We start from the raw sequence: 14204 nt of genomic DNA, 5'->3' as shown, positions 1-14204 counted from the left end.
CTTGCGACCATCGTAACCCTTTTCTCCAATCAAATACAACTTGGGAGTGTTGGCATCACGACCAGGTCGACCATCTTTACCTGGCTTGCCAGGGGCACCATCTCGTCCAGGCCTGCCGGGCTCACCGAAATCACCGCGTATGCCTCTTTCACCTTTCTGGCCATGTAAACCGTGAGCACCGTTAAGACCACGATCACCAGTTAGACCCTGTACTCCACGTTCGCCCATATCACCCATGTCACCCTTTTCGGCCTTCGTCAAAGAGCCAACTCTCATAACTTTACCTGGAGGACCAGGCATACCGGGTCTGCCACTTTCACCGGGAATACCATCGGGACCGGGTTGACCTTTGAAGCCCATGAAACCAGGTTTTCCTTGTTGGCCCTTGGGTCCACGCTCGCCAGGCAAGCCATGGGGACCAGTAACGCCATGGACACCAGGGAAACCATCATCACCACGAATACCGCGCATGCCTTTGGGTCCGGCCGGGCAAATGCCACAATCATCACCGCGAACACCCTTGTCACCGGTAAGGCCACGATAACCAGGCTGACCGTCAATACCAGGAGGACCACGAACACCAGGGGGACCGTGGGCGCCAGGTGGACCAACAATGTTAACACCCAGACCGGGCAAACCTTTTTCACCGGAGAAACCAATTTCACCACGATCACCACGATGTCCAGGCAAACCAGGCATACCCGGTTGACCAGCATAACCTTTGGGACCAACTACATTGCGACCATCAGCACCACGTGCACCGGGACGGCCAACGGGACCAGGACGACCGGGGTTACCCATGGGACCAGCAGGTCCCATAAATCCGTAATCACCTTCATCACCCTTAATGCTGATACCGCGACGACCAGGCATACCGGGTAGACCGGGATCACCGGGTGGACCGGTATTACCACGGGGACCGAGACGACCTTGTTTGCCGGGAATACCGGGGAGACCTGGATCACCGGGAGGACCAATATCACCCTGAGGGCCAATGGGACCGGGCAGCGATTCATCCAAATTGGGATCGTAAATACCAGGAGGGCCGGCATAACCCTGAACACCGGGAATACCATCGTAGCCATCATCACCCATCTCACCCTTAAGACCGTCTTCGCCATCTCTGCCATTGTAGCCGGGAGCACCCTTTACACCTTTGGCGCCAGGGAAACCCGTCTCACCGGGCTTACCAGGTTTACCACGTTCACCGGGTTCGCCGGAATCACCACGAGCGCCGGGGAAACCATCACGACCCATGTCACCCTTTTCACCCTGTTCACCTTTTCTGCCTTGGTCACCGCGTTCGCCCACATCACCGGCATAGCCTTTGGGAATGTTGCCATTTGGCTCGAATGGGAATTCTTCGGCCTCACCCGGTTCACCCTTTTCACCTTGTTCTCCTTGCAGCTGCAAAATGATGTTAGCATCTTCGGCCATTTCACCCTTGAAACCCTTGGGACCCATTTCACCCTTGGGACCATCAGCGCCAGGGAAACCAATGTCACCCTTGTAACCTTTCATGCCGGGGAAACCAGTCTGGCCGTCATAGCCATCGGGGCCACGATCACCGCGGCTACCCTTGGTACCTTTCGAATTGATGCCACCCTCGCCGGCATCACCTTGGGGACCTGGAGGGCCGGGTTTGCCGACATCACCGCGAGGACCGTGTCTACCGGGAGCACCGTTGTCACCATGTTTACCGGGTTTGCCGGCACAGCCATCAATACCGCGTGGACCATGTGGACCATCTTCGCCGGGAGGACCCTGAGGGAGAGAAACACGATTCAAAAACAATCCAAATAAAAAAGATGTGTTGCCAAACTTACACGAACACCAGGAGCGCCAGGTAGACCAGGTTCACCAGCATCACCCTATGGCAAAGAGATTGGAATAAATTATTATTTTGTGGTCCTTCGATGAAATTCAGTTTTACTTACACGATGACCCTTTTCACCTTGTTCACCGTACTCGCCAGCATCACCCCATTCACCGGGACGACCGGGAGGTCCAGGTGGACCCATATCACCGGCTGGACCTTCATAGCCCTGGAAACCGGGCAGACCGATATCACCGGGACGTCCCTTCAAACCTTTGCAATCGCAAGCCAAACCGCCGCAGTTTCTATCGGGTTGCTGTTGTTGTTCCTGCAATAAAATTGGAGGGAGAGAGAGGGTGGTAAGTAAATATCCAAAAAACAAATAAAGCAATAAAATCATGGAGTTCTGACTCATCGTGACATCGGAAAGTAAAAGGAATTTGTGGCGGCAATGCATTTCAATTAAAATCAATAAAAAAGCAAACCCCCCTCTGGCATATTTTCCAATGATTTATTGGACCTCACAGACCACAGAAACAAAAACTTCGGTTGTTTCAGTTTAGGATGGTCTTTGTGAGTCCGCCTCTCAAGAGAGTGTCTTTGAAATGTTGTATTGTTTTTTTCGAATGATTTGTGACGGAGGAGGACGAAAGGAAGTGTCGATTTTTTATGCGGACAGATATACATACACATGTATGGTTATATGTCTGTAAGAAGTAAGGTCGTCTGTTTATTGTGTCCATTCCGCCAAACAATCGTTTCATTTGTCTGATTCGACAACAACTGAAGTCAATGCTGATAGCACGACGAACATGTCTGATGTTTGAAAGGAATTTTTCAAGAATTGTTGTAGTTCATCGAAATAAAAGGGGTTTCGATAGGTCCCATTTCAGGACGTTTGGAGTCCATTTATCCTATAAATCCTGGAGGGTGGGGCAATAAGATTTGGTTCAAATTGTGGAGATTGTCGAATGTTAAAACTTCGAATGAGTTCGAAAATGGCTAACATGGACTAAAAGTGTTGATCTTAATTCCGCAACGAGGGGTCCTAATGTTGATATCAGTGTTGGGCCAGGTACAAAAGGGAAAATATCGAACCACTCCTTTCCCACGCCTTTCAAATAACCAACTCGGATAAAAATTTATCTAGACACCAACAGTACATTAGTACTTGTAGTACTTTTTGTACTTAATAGTACTTTTGTGTATATTTTTAGTACTCATTTTTAAAAACAAACTTCACATTATAATTCCAGATACCAACAGAGACCTTAATATCAAATTTGAGGATTCCAGCTCTATCCTTTCAGCCATTACCAAATTTAGTACCATTTAGTACAATTATAGCACACGTTCTCAAAAATCACCATCATACTCAACTTCAACTTCAGAAACCAACAGCGATCTCAATAACAAATTTGAGGGTTCCCTTCACCAAATACCAAATTTAGTACTATTCGTACAAATATAGTACTATTTTGGTACTTTTCGTCAATAAGAGTACGAATATCCAAAATCACCTTCATCTCTCAATCCCAAATACCGACACAGACTTCAATGTTAAATTTCAGGATTTTAGGTCTATCTCTTCACCAAATACCAAGTTTAGTACCATTTGGTACTTTTCGTATAAATAATGAATGAATTTCGAAACCACCGCTAAATCTCAAGCATAGATACCATCGGTAATCTAAATATCACATTTCAGGATTTTAGCTCTATTCATTCACCCAACACCAAATTTAGTACTATTTTGGTACTTTTTGTACAAATATTGGACGCTTTTCCAAAAACCACCAACATATCTCAATCCCAAACACCAACAGAGACCTCAATATCAAATTTGAGGATTCCAGCTCTATTCCTTCAGCCAATATCAAATTTAGTACGATTTAATACTTTTCGTAGAAATATAGGACGCATTTCCAAATCACCGTTAAATCACAAGCCAGATACCATCTATTACCTAAATGTCAAATTTCAAAATTTTTATCTCTATTCCTTCACCCAATACCAAATATAGTACCATTTAGTACTTCTCGTATAATTGTAGTACACATTTCCGAAACCACCATCATATGTCCAGGCTACACATAAACAACGACCCTAACACCAAATTTCAGATTTCAAGCACAATCAGATTTCAAGCACCCTGTACCAAATTGTTCCAAATATAGTACTATTTAGGACTTCTCGTACAATTATAGTAGACATTGTCAAAAATCTCTTTATCACAAACCTAACACTAACAACATTTCAAAATTCCAGCTTCATCCGTTCAGTCCAAACCAAACTATTCTAAATTTAGTACCATTTGGTACGATTCGCACACTTAGTACACGTTTCTAAAACCACATCAATATCTCAATCCCAAATACCAACAGAGTCCTCAATATCAAATTTTAAGGATTTCAGTTTTATCCATTCATCCAATACCAAATATAGTACCATGCAGTACTTTTCGTACAATTATAGTACACATTTTCGAAACCACCTCCAAATGTCCAGGCTACACATCAAAAACGATCCCAATACCGAATTTCAGATTTGAAATACTATCTATTGAGCCAATACCAAATTGTACCAAATATAGTAATATTTAGTACTTTTCGTACAATTATAGTACACATTTTCGTACAATTATAGTACACATATGGAGGAGGTATATGCCCAGGCTACACAAGAACAGCGAGGCTTACATCAAATTACAGATTTTAGACTCTGTTCCAAATAGTACCAGATATAGTACTGTTTAGTACTATTCGTGCATTTGTAGTACACATCTCCCAAAACCCACCAACATGGACCCCAATACAAAATTTTCAAATTCCAGCTTTTTCTGTTCAACCATATCGGAATTGTACCAAACTTTGTACCATTTAGTATTGTTCCCAAACTTAGTACTCATTTCCAAAACCACCTTCAAACGTACTTTCAAACTTGATCCTCATACAAAATTTGGGGTTTTTAGCTCTATCTATTTCAAAATGCTAAATGGTACCATTTTAGGAGTTTAGTACTAGTTTAGGACTTTTCGTAACCTTAAGTTTCGAATTTCCAAGAAAAACCTTTTGGTACATCTATCCTGCACTCCATCAGTGACTCTCATTCAAAATTTCAGAGTTCTAGCTCAATTCCTTTGAACAATACAGAGTATTAAATTTTTAGTACATTTTAGTACTTTACGTAGCCTTTTGGTACGAATTTTCAAAAACCTAGATTTCTTTTTAATTTTTTGAAGACTTGTGGGGGGAAATACGGATTTGGCCCACTTTTTAAAAAAATATTAAATTGTGCTAAATTTTGACGAAATAGGACACCCCCTTCTATAACTCCTGAGCAGCCAAGCAAAGAGGTGAACGAATATGCAGAGATCGACTCCCAGTGTTCTGAGTTCACTGATTTCGCCCTAAGAGACAAAATATGCGTCATCGAAAATACAGTTATTTAGATTAGTCTATAGAATGATGTGATCCCTCTCAAACCATAAGAACCACAATTAGTCGGAATTTTGAAACCGAATTTTTTTTTTTCAAAAAATTACTCTTTGAAAAATTATTGCTACCAAAAAGTTTAGGACCATCTAAAAACTGGTTTCACTGTACTCTCAGCTTTGTTTCTATAGTTTTTTTCTCTAAAAATCCTCTGAAATCAAATCTTATTTTGGCGAAGAAAAAAAAAAAACTCAACACAAAATTAGCAAATACTAAAATTTCTGCTTTAATTGCAGTATTTCCGTTTGCCTTAGTTGGGGAGAGGGAAGATGGTGATGGCAATGGTGTTGCATTTTGTTATAAAGCGGTATTGGAAATGCAATCTGATGCTTATGATCACCCGGTACCGTGAGCATAAGTTCAGGAGGAGGCTTTGTATGTGTTGGAGAAAAAAGTGTAAGTGTGTGTGTGTTTGAGTCGTGTGTTCCAATGCTTATCATATAGCATGCTTCTGGAACTGCATTAGATTACATTGTTGGCAAAATTTTGTGTTTTTTATTTTTTTCTTTAAATGTTCATAAATTTTCGTACATTTTTTTCTGTATTGTTGATTTATGTATGTTTTTTGCATTATTTTCGAAATTATTTTTTATTATGCGAAACAGGGAAAATGTGTATTTGTGTTTGTGTGGGTGTGTTTTTTTTGAATTGGCGCCATGTGGCGGTCATTTTTTGTTTGTCTAAAAAAACTAAATACGAAAGGCTAAATACGAAAGGAAGGACTTCAATTAAAAATTCCTGGTCTGACCAGAACAAAGCCCACTTACTGACTTTTATTGAAAATATCAATTCAGCAAAGCTTTTTATACCCTCAGCCATATGGCTACAGGGGGTATTTATCATTTGATATGGCCCAAACGTGCCTCATCGAAATAGCGAATTCCGGACAATGGGAGTCATTCTCGCATATTTCTGACATCATCAGTTTTTTTTTTGAAATAACGGCTTTAGACCCTATGTCTCTTTGGACCAACTCCATTTCAGGACTTTTGGAGACGATCTAGTGATGTCCTTCCGCCTGTCTGGGTGGTGAGCACGATAACTCTCGAAGGGAGTATCCGATTTGGCCCAAACTTGGTACATCGTAATATTTTTGTCAAACTTAGAACGACTTTGGTCCACTCCATTTGGTAACTCCCCCACAAAATTTCGAAATTTTCAAAAAAAAAAAATATAAATATTTTACTGCACGGAAGGAGAAGGGATAATTTTATTTTGCTCCAACTTAGCAAATCCTAATATTTGCGTCAGTGCTAGGTCAAGTGTGAAAATGGACAATATCGGTCCACTCCATCAAGTACCTCAACCACAAAGGGTCAACATTTTTGAATAATTATAACTCTTATAATATGTGATGTAAGAGTCCGATTGTCTTCAAATTACTCACATCGCAATATTTTTATTAACCCCAGGTCTGATGTAAAGATGGGATATATTGGCATACTGCTTCTGGTAACTCCCCCACAAAGGGATCAAAATTTGGAATATCCATGAAGCTCATAGAACGCATAGTTAATATCTGATTCCATTCAGACTTGGTACATCTCAATATTTCCATCAACACAAGATCCATTATAAAAATGGTAGCGATCGGACCACACCTTCTGGTACCTCCCCCACAACGGGTCAAAATTTTGAATAACGAAAATGAGCATAAAATCCGAAATAAGCATCCGGTTCTCTTCATATTTCGCATATATCATTATTTATACTAACACAAGATCTGCTGTAAAGATGGGCTATATCGGCACACTGCTTCTGGTACCTCCCCCACGAAGGGACAAAATTCTGAATATCCATGAAGCTCATAAAACGCGAAATTCACATCCGATTCCATTCAAACTTGGTACATCACATTTTTTCCATCAACACAAGATCCTTTATAAAGATGGTAGAGATCGGACCATACCTTCTGGTACCTCCCCCACAACGGGTCTAAATTTTGAATAACCAAAACGAGCATAAAATCCGAAATAAGCATCCGACTCTCTTAAAATTCCGTACGTCCCAATATTTCTACTAACACAAGATCTGCTGTGAAGAAGGGATTTTTCGGCGCACTGTTTCTGGTACCTCCCCCCACAGAGAGATAAAATTGTTAATAACAGAATGCCCTAAAAATGCGAAACAAGCGTCCCATTCTTCGCAAAACTTCACACATATCTAATTTTTACTAAAACAAGATATGATATGAAGATGGAATATATCGGAACACACCCCTTTGGTACCTCCCCCCACAACGGGTCGAAATTTTTAATAGTTATATCTCTCATAAAATGTGAAAAAGCATCCGACTCTCCTAAAATTCCACACATCCCAACACAACGGGTCAAAATATGGTGTGAACATGATTGATATCAGCTTACCCCTTGTGGTAGGCCACAATATAGATTGGTCCGGAGACCCGGTAAAATGTTCGCCTAATGCAACACTTTAATAGAATTTTTTCCAGAAAAATAATTGCTCTATATCTGAAACATTTTCGAAATTATATTTTTTTATAGAAAATCTATTTTTTCTATAAAAAAAATTAGATGATTTCCATATTTTCAATTGAAAAATTTTGCTGAATTGATTTTTATCTCTGAAAGTCAGTAAGTGGCCATTGGTCTGGAATCACTGTAGCTACGTTTTCATTACACTAAATTTGTTGCATACATTTCTCTTTTGTTTTGCATTTTTGTTGTTGGTGTTGTTGTCATAAGCTTTAGCAATTTTCTAATTTAACCGAAAGCAAAATCCAAACCTATTTCCATGGCATTCAAATGTTTGTCGGTGTGTGTTATGTTATGCATTTCGCCGTTGATATTGACATTAATTGTAGGCCACATATAATAACTTGCAAAAACAATAACAACAAATAATATTCTCATTTTTTGCTGTTGTTGTAAGTTCTAAGCTGGAATCATGTAAAAAGTTATACACACGATATAAATAACATTATCGTCATCGCCATAGCCATTCTCGTGTGTGATGAGCGGCTAAAGATGCTGATGATGCTGTTGCGATTATTTCGAATATTATCATCCAATGGCCAACCAGGAACAAAATGGTTATGGCAACAACAACAACTAAATTATTTTGTATTCCTCTGTTAATAGGAGGCAAATTAAAATGTTTTACTTTTGCTAATCGCACATTAAGTGAGAGATTTTAATAAGTTTTGATTGAAAATTATTGCATGATTTAATTCGCCGAGAAAATCACAAAAAGAAAGGAAAAAATAAAAAAAATTAGAAACAAATTCCTATTTTTCTGATTTTTTGCCATAGAAAGTTTTATTAGAACAGTAAGTTTCCTGGGTCGAATTTGAATACCCTCCAATATTTAGAACGAATTCAGAAAATTTAAAAAAAAATCCGTTAAAAATTCAGTTAAAATCTTAAAAATACCGAATATAGTAAATACAATACAAATTTTCTTTAGAACAAGTAAAAACGCAGAAAATTCGGCTGGTCCGAACTTTGAACTAAAAAAATCTGTTAAAAATTCTGTTAAAATTTAAAAAAAAATTTACCGAATATAAAGAGGAACTGATATATGGGACCTATATGAAGACCCGGACCTGCAAATTTGAAACAACTACGGTGAATAATGTTACTAAAATCATCAAAATACTTTAGGCTTTACGAAGACTTGGTCCTGAAAATGCAATAGTATAGGCTGTAGTACCTATTAGGAACCTGAAATACGAAATTTCAAACAATTTCAGTGAATATTGTACGTAACATCGTCAAAATACCGAAAATATGGAGGTACTGACATAATGGACCTGTAGGAAGACCTGGACCTCCATTGCGAACTTCAAATACCAAATTTCAAATAGTTTTGGTGAATAATGTTGCTAAAGTCATTAAAATACCGAATATCGGGAGGTACTGATATATGGGGACTGTACGAAGACCTGGACCTGCATAAACAATTTTCTGTCACAGGCTGTAGTATCCATTACGAACTTCAAATACCAAATTTCACATAATTTCGGTGAATAGTGTAGCTAAATATCATCAAAATACCGAATATAGGGAGGTACCGATGTATGGGGCCTATACGAAGACCTGGACCTGCATAGACTATTTTCTGTCACAGGCTGTAGTATCCATTACGAACTTCAAATACCAAATTTCACACAATTTCGGTGAATAATGTAGCTAAAAATCATTAAAATACCGAATATTGGAAGGTACCGTTGTATGGAGGCTATACGAAGACCTGGATATGTATAGACAATTTTTTGTGACAGGCTGTAGTATCTATTGCGAACTTCAAATACCAAATTTCAAACAGTTTCGGTGAATAATGTTGCTAAAATCATCAAATACCGAATATAGGTAGGTATTGATATATGGGGCCTATACGAAGACTTGGATCTCCATACACAATTTTCTGTCACAGGCTATAGTACCTATTAAGAACCTCAAATACGAAATTTCAAACAAATTCGGTGAATATTGTACCTAAAGTCATCAAAATACCGAATATAGGGAGGTACTGATATATGAGGCCTATACGATGACCTGGACATGCATAGACAATTTTCTGTCATAGACTGTAGTATCCATTACGAACTCGAAATACGAATTTTCAAAAAAATTTCGCTGAATATTGTTACCTTAAATCGTCAAAATACCGAATATTGGGAGGTACTGATATATGGGGCCTGCTCGAAGACCTGGACCTGCATAAAAAATTTTCTGTCACTATAGCCTGTGATTCCATTACGAAATGCAAATTTCAAACAATTTCGGTGAATAATATTGCCAAAATCGTCAAAATACCGAATATCGGGGGTACGGTTGTATGGGGGCTATACGAAGACGTGGGCCTGCGTAGGCAATTTCTTGTCATAGGCTGTACTTTCCATTACGAACTCTAAATACGAAATTTGAAACAATTCCGATGAATAATGTCCTTTAATCATCAAAATACCGAATATAGGGCGGTACCCTTATATGTGGGATATACGAAATCATAGACCTGTATAGAAATGTCTTTTCCAGGGCGTAAAGTGCTTGGGAAGAACTTCTAGTGTGGATTTTTAGATAATTTCATTGAAAAATTCAGCTAAAATCATCAAAATACCGATTAAAGGGGGGGGGGGGGCGTTTTATGACTGATATACGATACCGTGGACCTATATATAGACAATAATCTTCCAAGGGTGTAAAGTACTCAGAAGGAACTCCTTTTGTGGATTTTCAGACTATTTTACTGAAAAAATTGGCTACAATCTTCAAAATACCGAATATCGGGGGATACTGAATATCGGGGCCTATACGATATCTTGGACCGATATAGCCCATCTTCGCCTGCAGACAAAAAGACTGATCTGTACGAATTTTAGCTTCCTACCTTAATTCGTTGTGACTGACGTTTTGGTGTGATTACAACAGACAGGCAGACGGACCGACGGACGGACAGGGTAAAATCGTCTTAGAATTTTACGCTGATCAAGAATAAATATACTATGTTGGGTCTGAAATTATTATTTCGATGAGTTACAAACGGAATGACGAACTTAATATACCCTCCATGCTATGTATGGTGGAGGGTGTAAAAAGCAAGTTGAATTGAGATCTTCCAGAGGAAAAGTTTGCTAAAAGTAATTATTTTAGTCCAACTTTCTCCAGAACTGATTAGAGTTTGCGTAATTTTAAAAGTTTTGATTAAAAAAACCGATGATGAGAAGGTTTTTTAACGGCCAACTGAGGATGTTTGATTTTAAGAACATTCTTGTAGGACTTATTCACATAGATTCAGACTATTACTATTTTCCAAATTTCCATTCTTTAATTGCAGTTCAGAAACTCATATTTTCCATTTCCAGACCTCAAAACATATATTTTCTTAAATTGTGCATTTAGTTCTAGCTATAATTTAAACATTAACTCAAAATAATTGTATGCATATTTTCGGCCAACATTTTGCAGATGTTAAATTTAGTACAAATAAACAGTAAATTTGAACAAAACTTTGTTTGCCAGAGTTTTCAAATGTAAACACAAATGGACACCCATTCACACACACACTCACGCACGCACAAAACCGTAAATGCATTAGAGGCTGTTAAATATTTTTTTTACAATACTCTTAACCATTTATTACATATGCTTGGCCAATAAAAATGTTTATGTTCCAGTTTTGGGGGTATATTTATGTTTGGAACAAATTAGAATTGGCTTCGGCAGGTTTTTACAAAAAAAAAAAAAAAAAAAAAAAAAAAATAATAATAATAATAATAAAATAAAAGAAAACGAAAAAATACACACGCACTTAAAATGATTCACTGCGAGTTGAATTTCGAAGCAACGAGTTCACCTAGCGAGTGACAAGGATGATTTGTTAAAATATAACAGATGCACTTCTCAGAGTGAGTGGGAGAGAGAGAGAGAGGGAGGAATTTCTCTCAACATTCAAAAGTTAAACAGAGAATACAGATTGAGATGAAAAAAACTGCAACCAACTTCAGACTGCTGTCATTTCTAAACCACTAGTCCGACAGCTGTTAAAATTATTCCGGTGACAGCTCATTATATTGTTTACAAGCGTACAAAAGCATTTTGGTGAGAATTTTCCAGAAAAAAAGTTTTTCGTGATGGAATTCAAGCGTGATAGTGTGATTTCTTTATATTTGGCTGGAAAACCACAAGTGGCTATCGTTAGAGCACTCCAGCATTTAAATCTGAATTAATCTTTTGTGTCTCGTACCATCGCTCGTTACCGTGATACTGGTATCGTAGCCCGACGTCTAGGAAGTGGATGGAAAAAATAGCAACATCAGCAGAAATCGTTCGTAATGTAAAGAAGCGACTTGATCGAAACCCGCGTCGCAGTGTCCGAAAAATGCCTCGTGAGCTGAACATATCGCAATATTCCATTCGGCAAATATTGAAAAATGAGCTCGGTGTAAAGCCATTGAAATTCCAAAAAGTGCAAGAACTTACACCGCTACAGAAAGAAAATAGTCTCCAAAGAGCTAAAGAGTTGCTTCGCTTGGCCGAAAGTGGTGAACTGCCGTATTTGGTTTCCTCCGATGAGAAAACAGTCGTTGTCAAGCAGTTTGTAAACAAACATAATGATTATGTAATCGGCGCTTGCCAAAGAGGTCAGCTGAAAATATGCACCTTCGGTTGGCCACCAGAACTCAAGCGCCGGCCATGGTGATGGTGAGGGCCACCATAACAGCCCGTGGCATCAGAATAAATGCCGAATATTATCGCGAAAATATTCTGGAGGGTGTATTAAAGTCTTGGACACGCAAACAATGGCTACCAAAATCTCCGGATACCAATCCGTCGGACTATTGTGTCTGGAGTATTTTGGAAAGCAAGGTTGGCACTAAAAAATACCAAAGTGTCGATCACCTCAAACAAGCGCCTCGCCGGGAATGGGCCAAAATACTGCAGAGCAACATTCGGGCAACGTGTGACGGTTTCATTGGCCGTTTGAAGGCCAGAATTCGTGCCAAAGGTGACCAATTCGAACAAATCTAAGCTTATTCTAAAATTTGATGCTATTTCCACCATTTTTTGCTTTCATTCAATAAAATTAAAAAAAATGTAAAAAATATAGCAGATTTTTTTATTTAAATTAAATAAATAAAAATCGCAATAATGGCGCCCAATTTCTCCGATTTGTAAAAAATATGACAGAACCTTTAAATCTCTTCTCAGAGAGATGGAGAGAGAGAGAGAGAGCTGGAAATTCCACTTAATATTTAAAACCTAAAACAGAGTGTTTTTAATTGCAATAATGGCGCCCAATTGCTCCGTCACCGAGTGCAATTTATATTTTGCCTAAAATAATTCAGCGAATTGATTTTCCTAACAGTGAGTTCACCCAGTGGCTGACAAGGACGATTTGTTAAAATAAAACAGATCCCCTCCTCAAGTGCAAGAGAGAGGGAAATTTCTCACAAATGTCCCCATCTAAACAGAAAAAAATTAAATTAAATAAAACAATAAATAATCAAAATAATGGCGCCCAATTGCTTCGATATGTAAAAATATGACATAACCTTTAAATCCTCTCCGATTTTTAAAAACATGGGAGAAACTTTAAATTTCTCCTTAGAGAGGGAGAGAGAGATGGAAATTCCCGTTAATATTAAAAATCTTAAAGAGACTATATTCAATTGCAATAATGGCGCCCAATTGCATCGTTGCCGAGTGCAATTTCCATTTTGCCTTGAAACACTGGTCACGCCTTGTTCAGCGTTTTGCAAAAACAAAAAACAAAAAAATGCTTAATCGATCGATTTTCATTCAATTCATAAATTTATTTATAAAAAAAATTAAACCTTTGGTTCTTTTCTGCTTAATCCGGTGCAATTTAAGGCGATAATTGTTTTACAAGTAATCAATATGTCATCGGTCTAGTCAAATGACAGCGCGGCCGGTGATTTCAAAAGAAGAGAAGTAAAAACAAAACCAAAAAAGGAACAGAAAAAACACAAAGGGAAAATAATTAATTATAATAGGAACAAATAAAACTGCTAAATGGGCATATTTTCTTATCAATGGAAAAATGAATGAAAAAAAAGAAAAAAAAAAAAAAATAAAAATGACAATTAAATTTTTAATTGAAAGGTATGGCTAGCATGAGATAATGATTCACAATATTGATTTGAAATCGATTGTGAAAAAAGGGAAATTACCCTAAAGGCAAGAGGAATGGCTCTTCGAGCGTGAAAAATTTAAAACTCAAAATTGATTTCCAAGTTTTTGTTTATACCCTCAGCCCTATATCTAGAGAGGGTATATATCATTTGATAGAGCCAAAATGTGCCTCATTGAAATAGCGACTCTAGACCCTAGGTCTCTTTGGACCAAATCCGTTTCAGGAGATTTGAAGTCGATTTAGCGATGCCCGTCTTTCCGTCTGTGTCTCTGTCT

At 38.4% G+C, this 14204-nt stretch overlaps 1 protein-coding gene across 2 annotated transcripts in view; it reads right to left on the bottom strand.

The window, feature by feature from the left end:
* The window catches only part of LOC101895032 (collagen alpha-1(III) chain), a 60647-nt gene that overhangs the window by 4270 nt on the left and 42173 nt on the right, over positions 1-14204 (bottom strand). For both annotated transcript variants that reach the window (XM_005183672.4, XM_005183671.4), the window contains exons 3-5: positions 1938-2144; positions 1827-1871; positions 2-1764 (exon numbers count right to left, since the gene is read on the bottom strand). In XM_005183672.4, the coding sequence (XP_005183729.1) occupies positions 2-1764; positions 1827-1871; positions 1938-2144 (2015 nt within the window). The remainder of the gene's footprint in view (position 1; positions 1765-1826; positions 1872-1937; positions 2145-14204) is intronic.

The sequence above is a fragment of the Musca domestica genome, unplaced genomic scaffold (assembly GCF_030504385.1).
Source record: "Musca domestica strain aabys unplaced genomic scaffold, Musca_domestica.polishedcontigs.V.1.1 34, whole genome shotgun sequence".
NCBI lineage: Eukaryota > Metazoa > Arthropoda > Insecta > Diptera > Muscidae > Musca > Musca domestica.
Note: the sequence above shows the minus strand (reverse complement) of the source record. Positions and strands in the feature narration are given on the sequence as shown.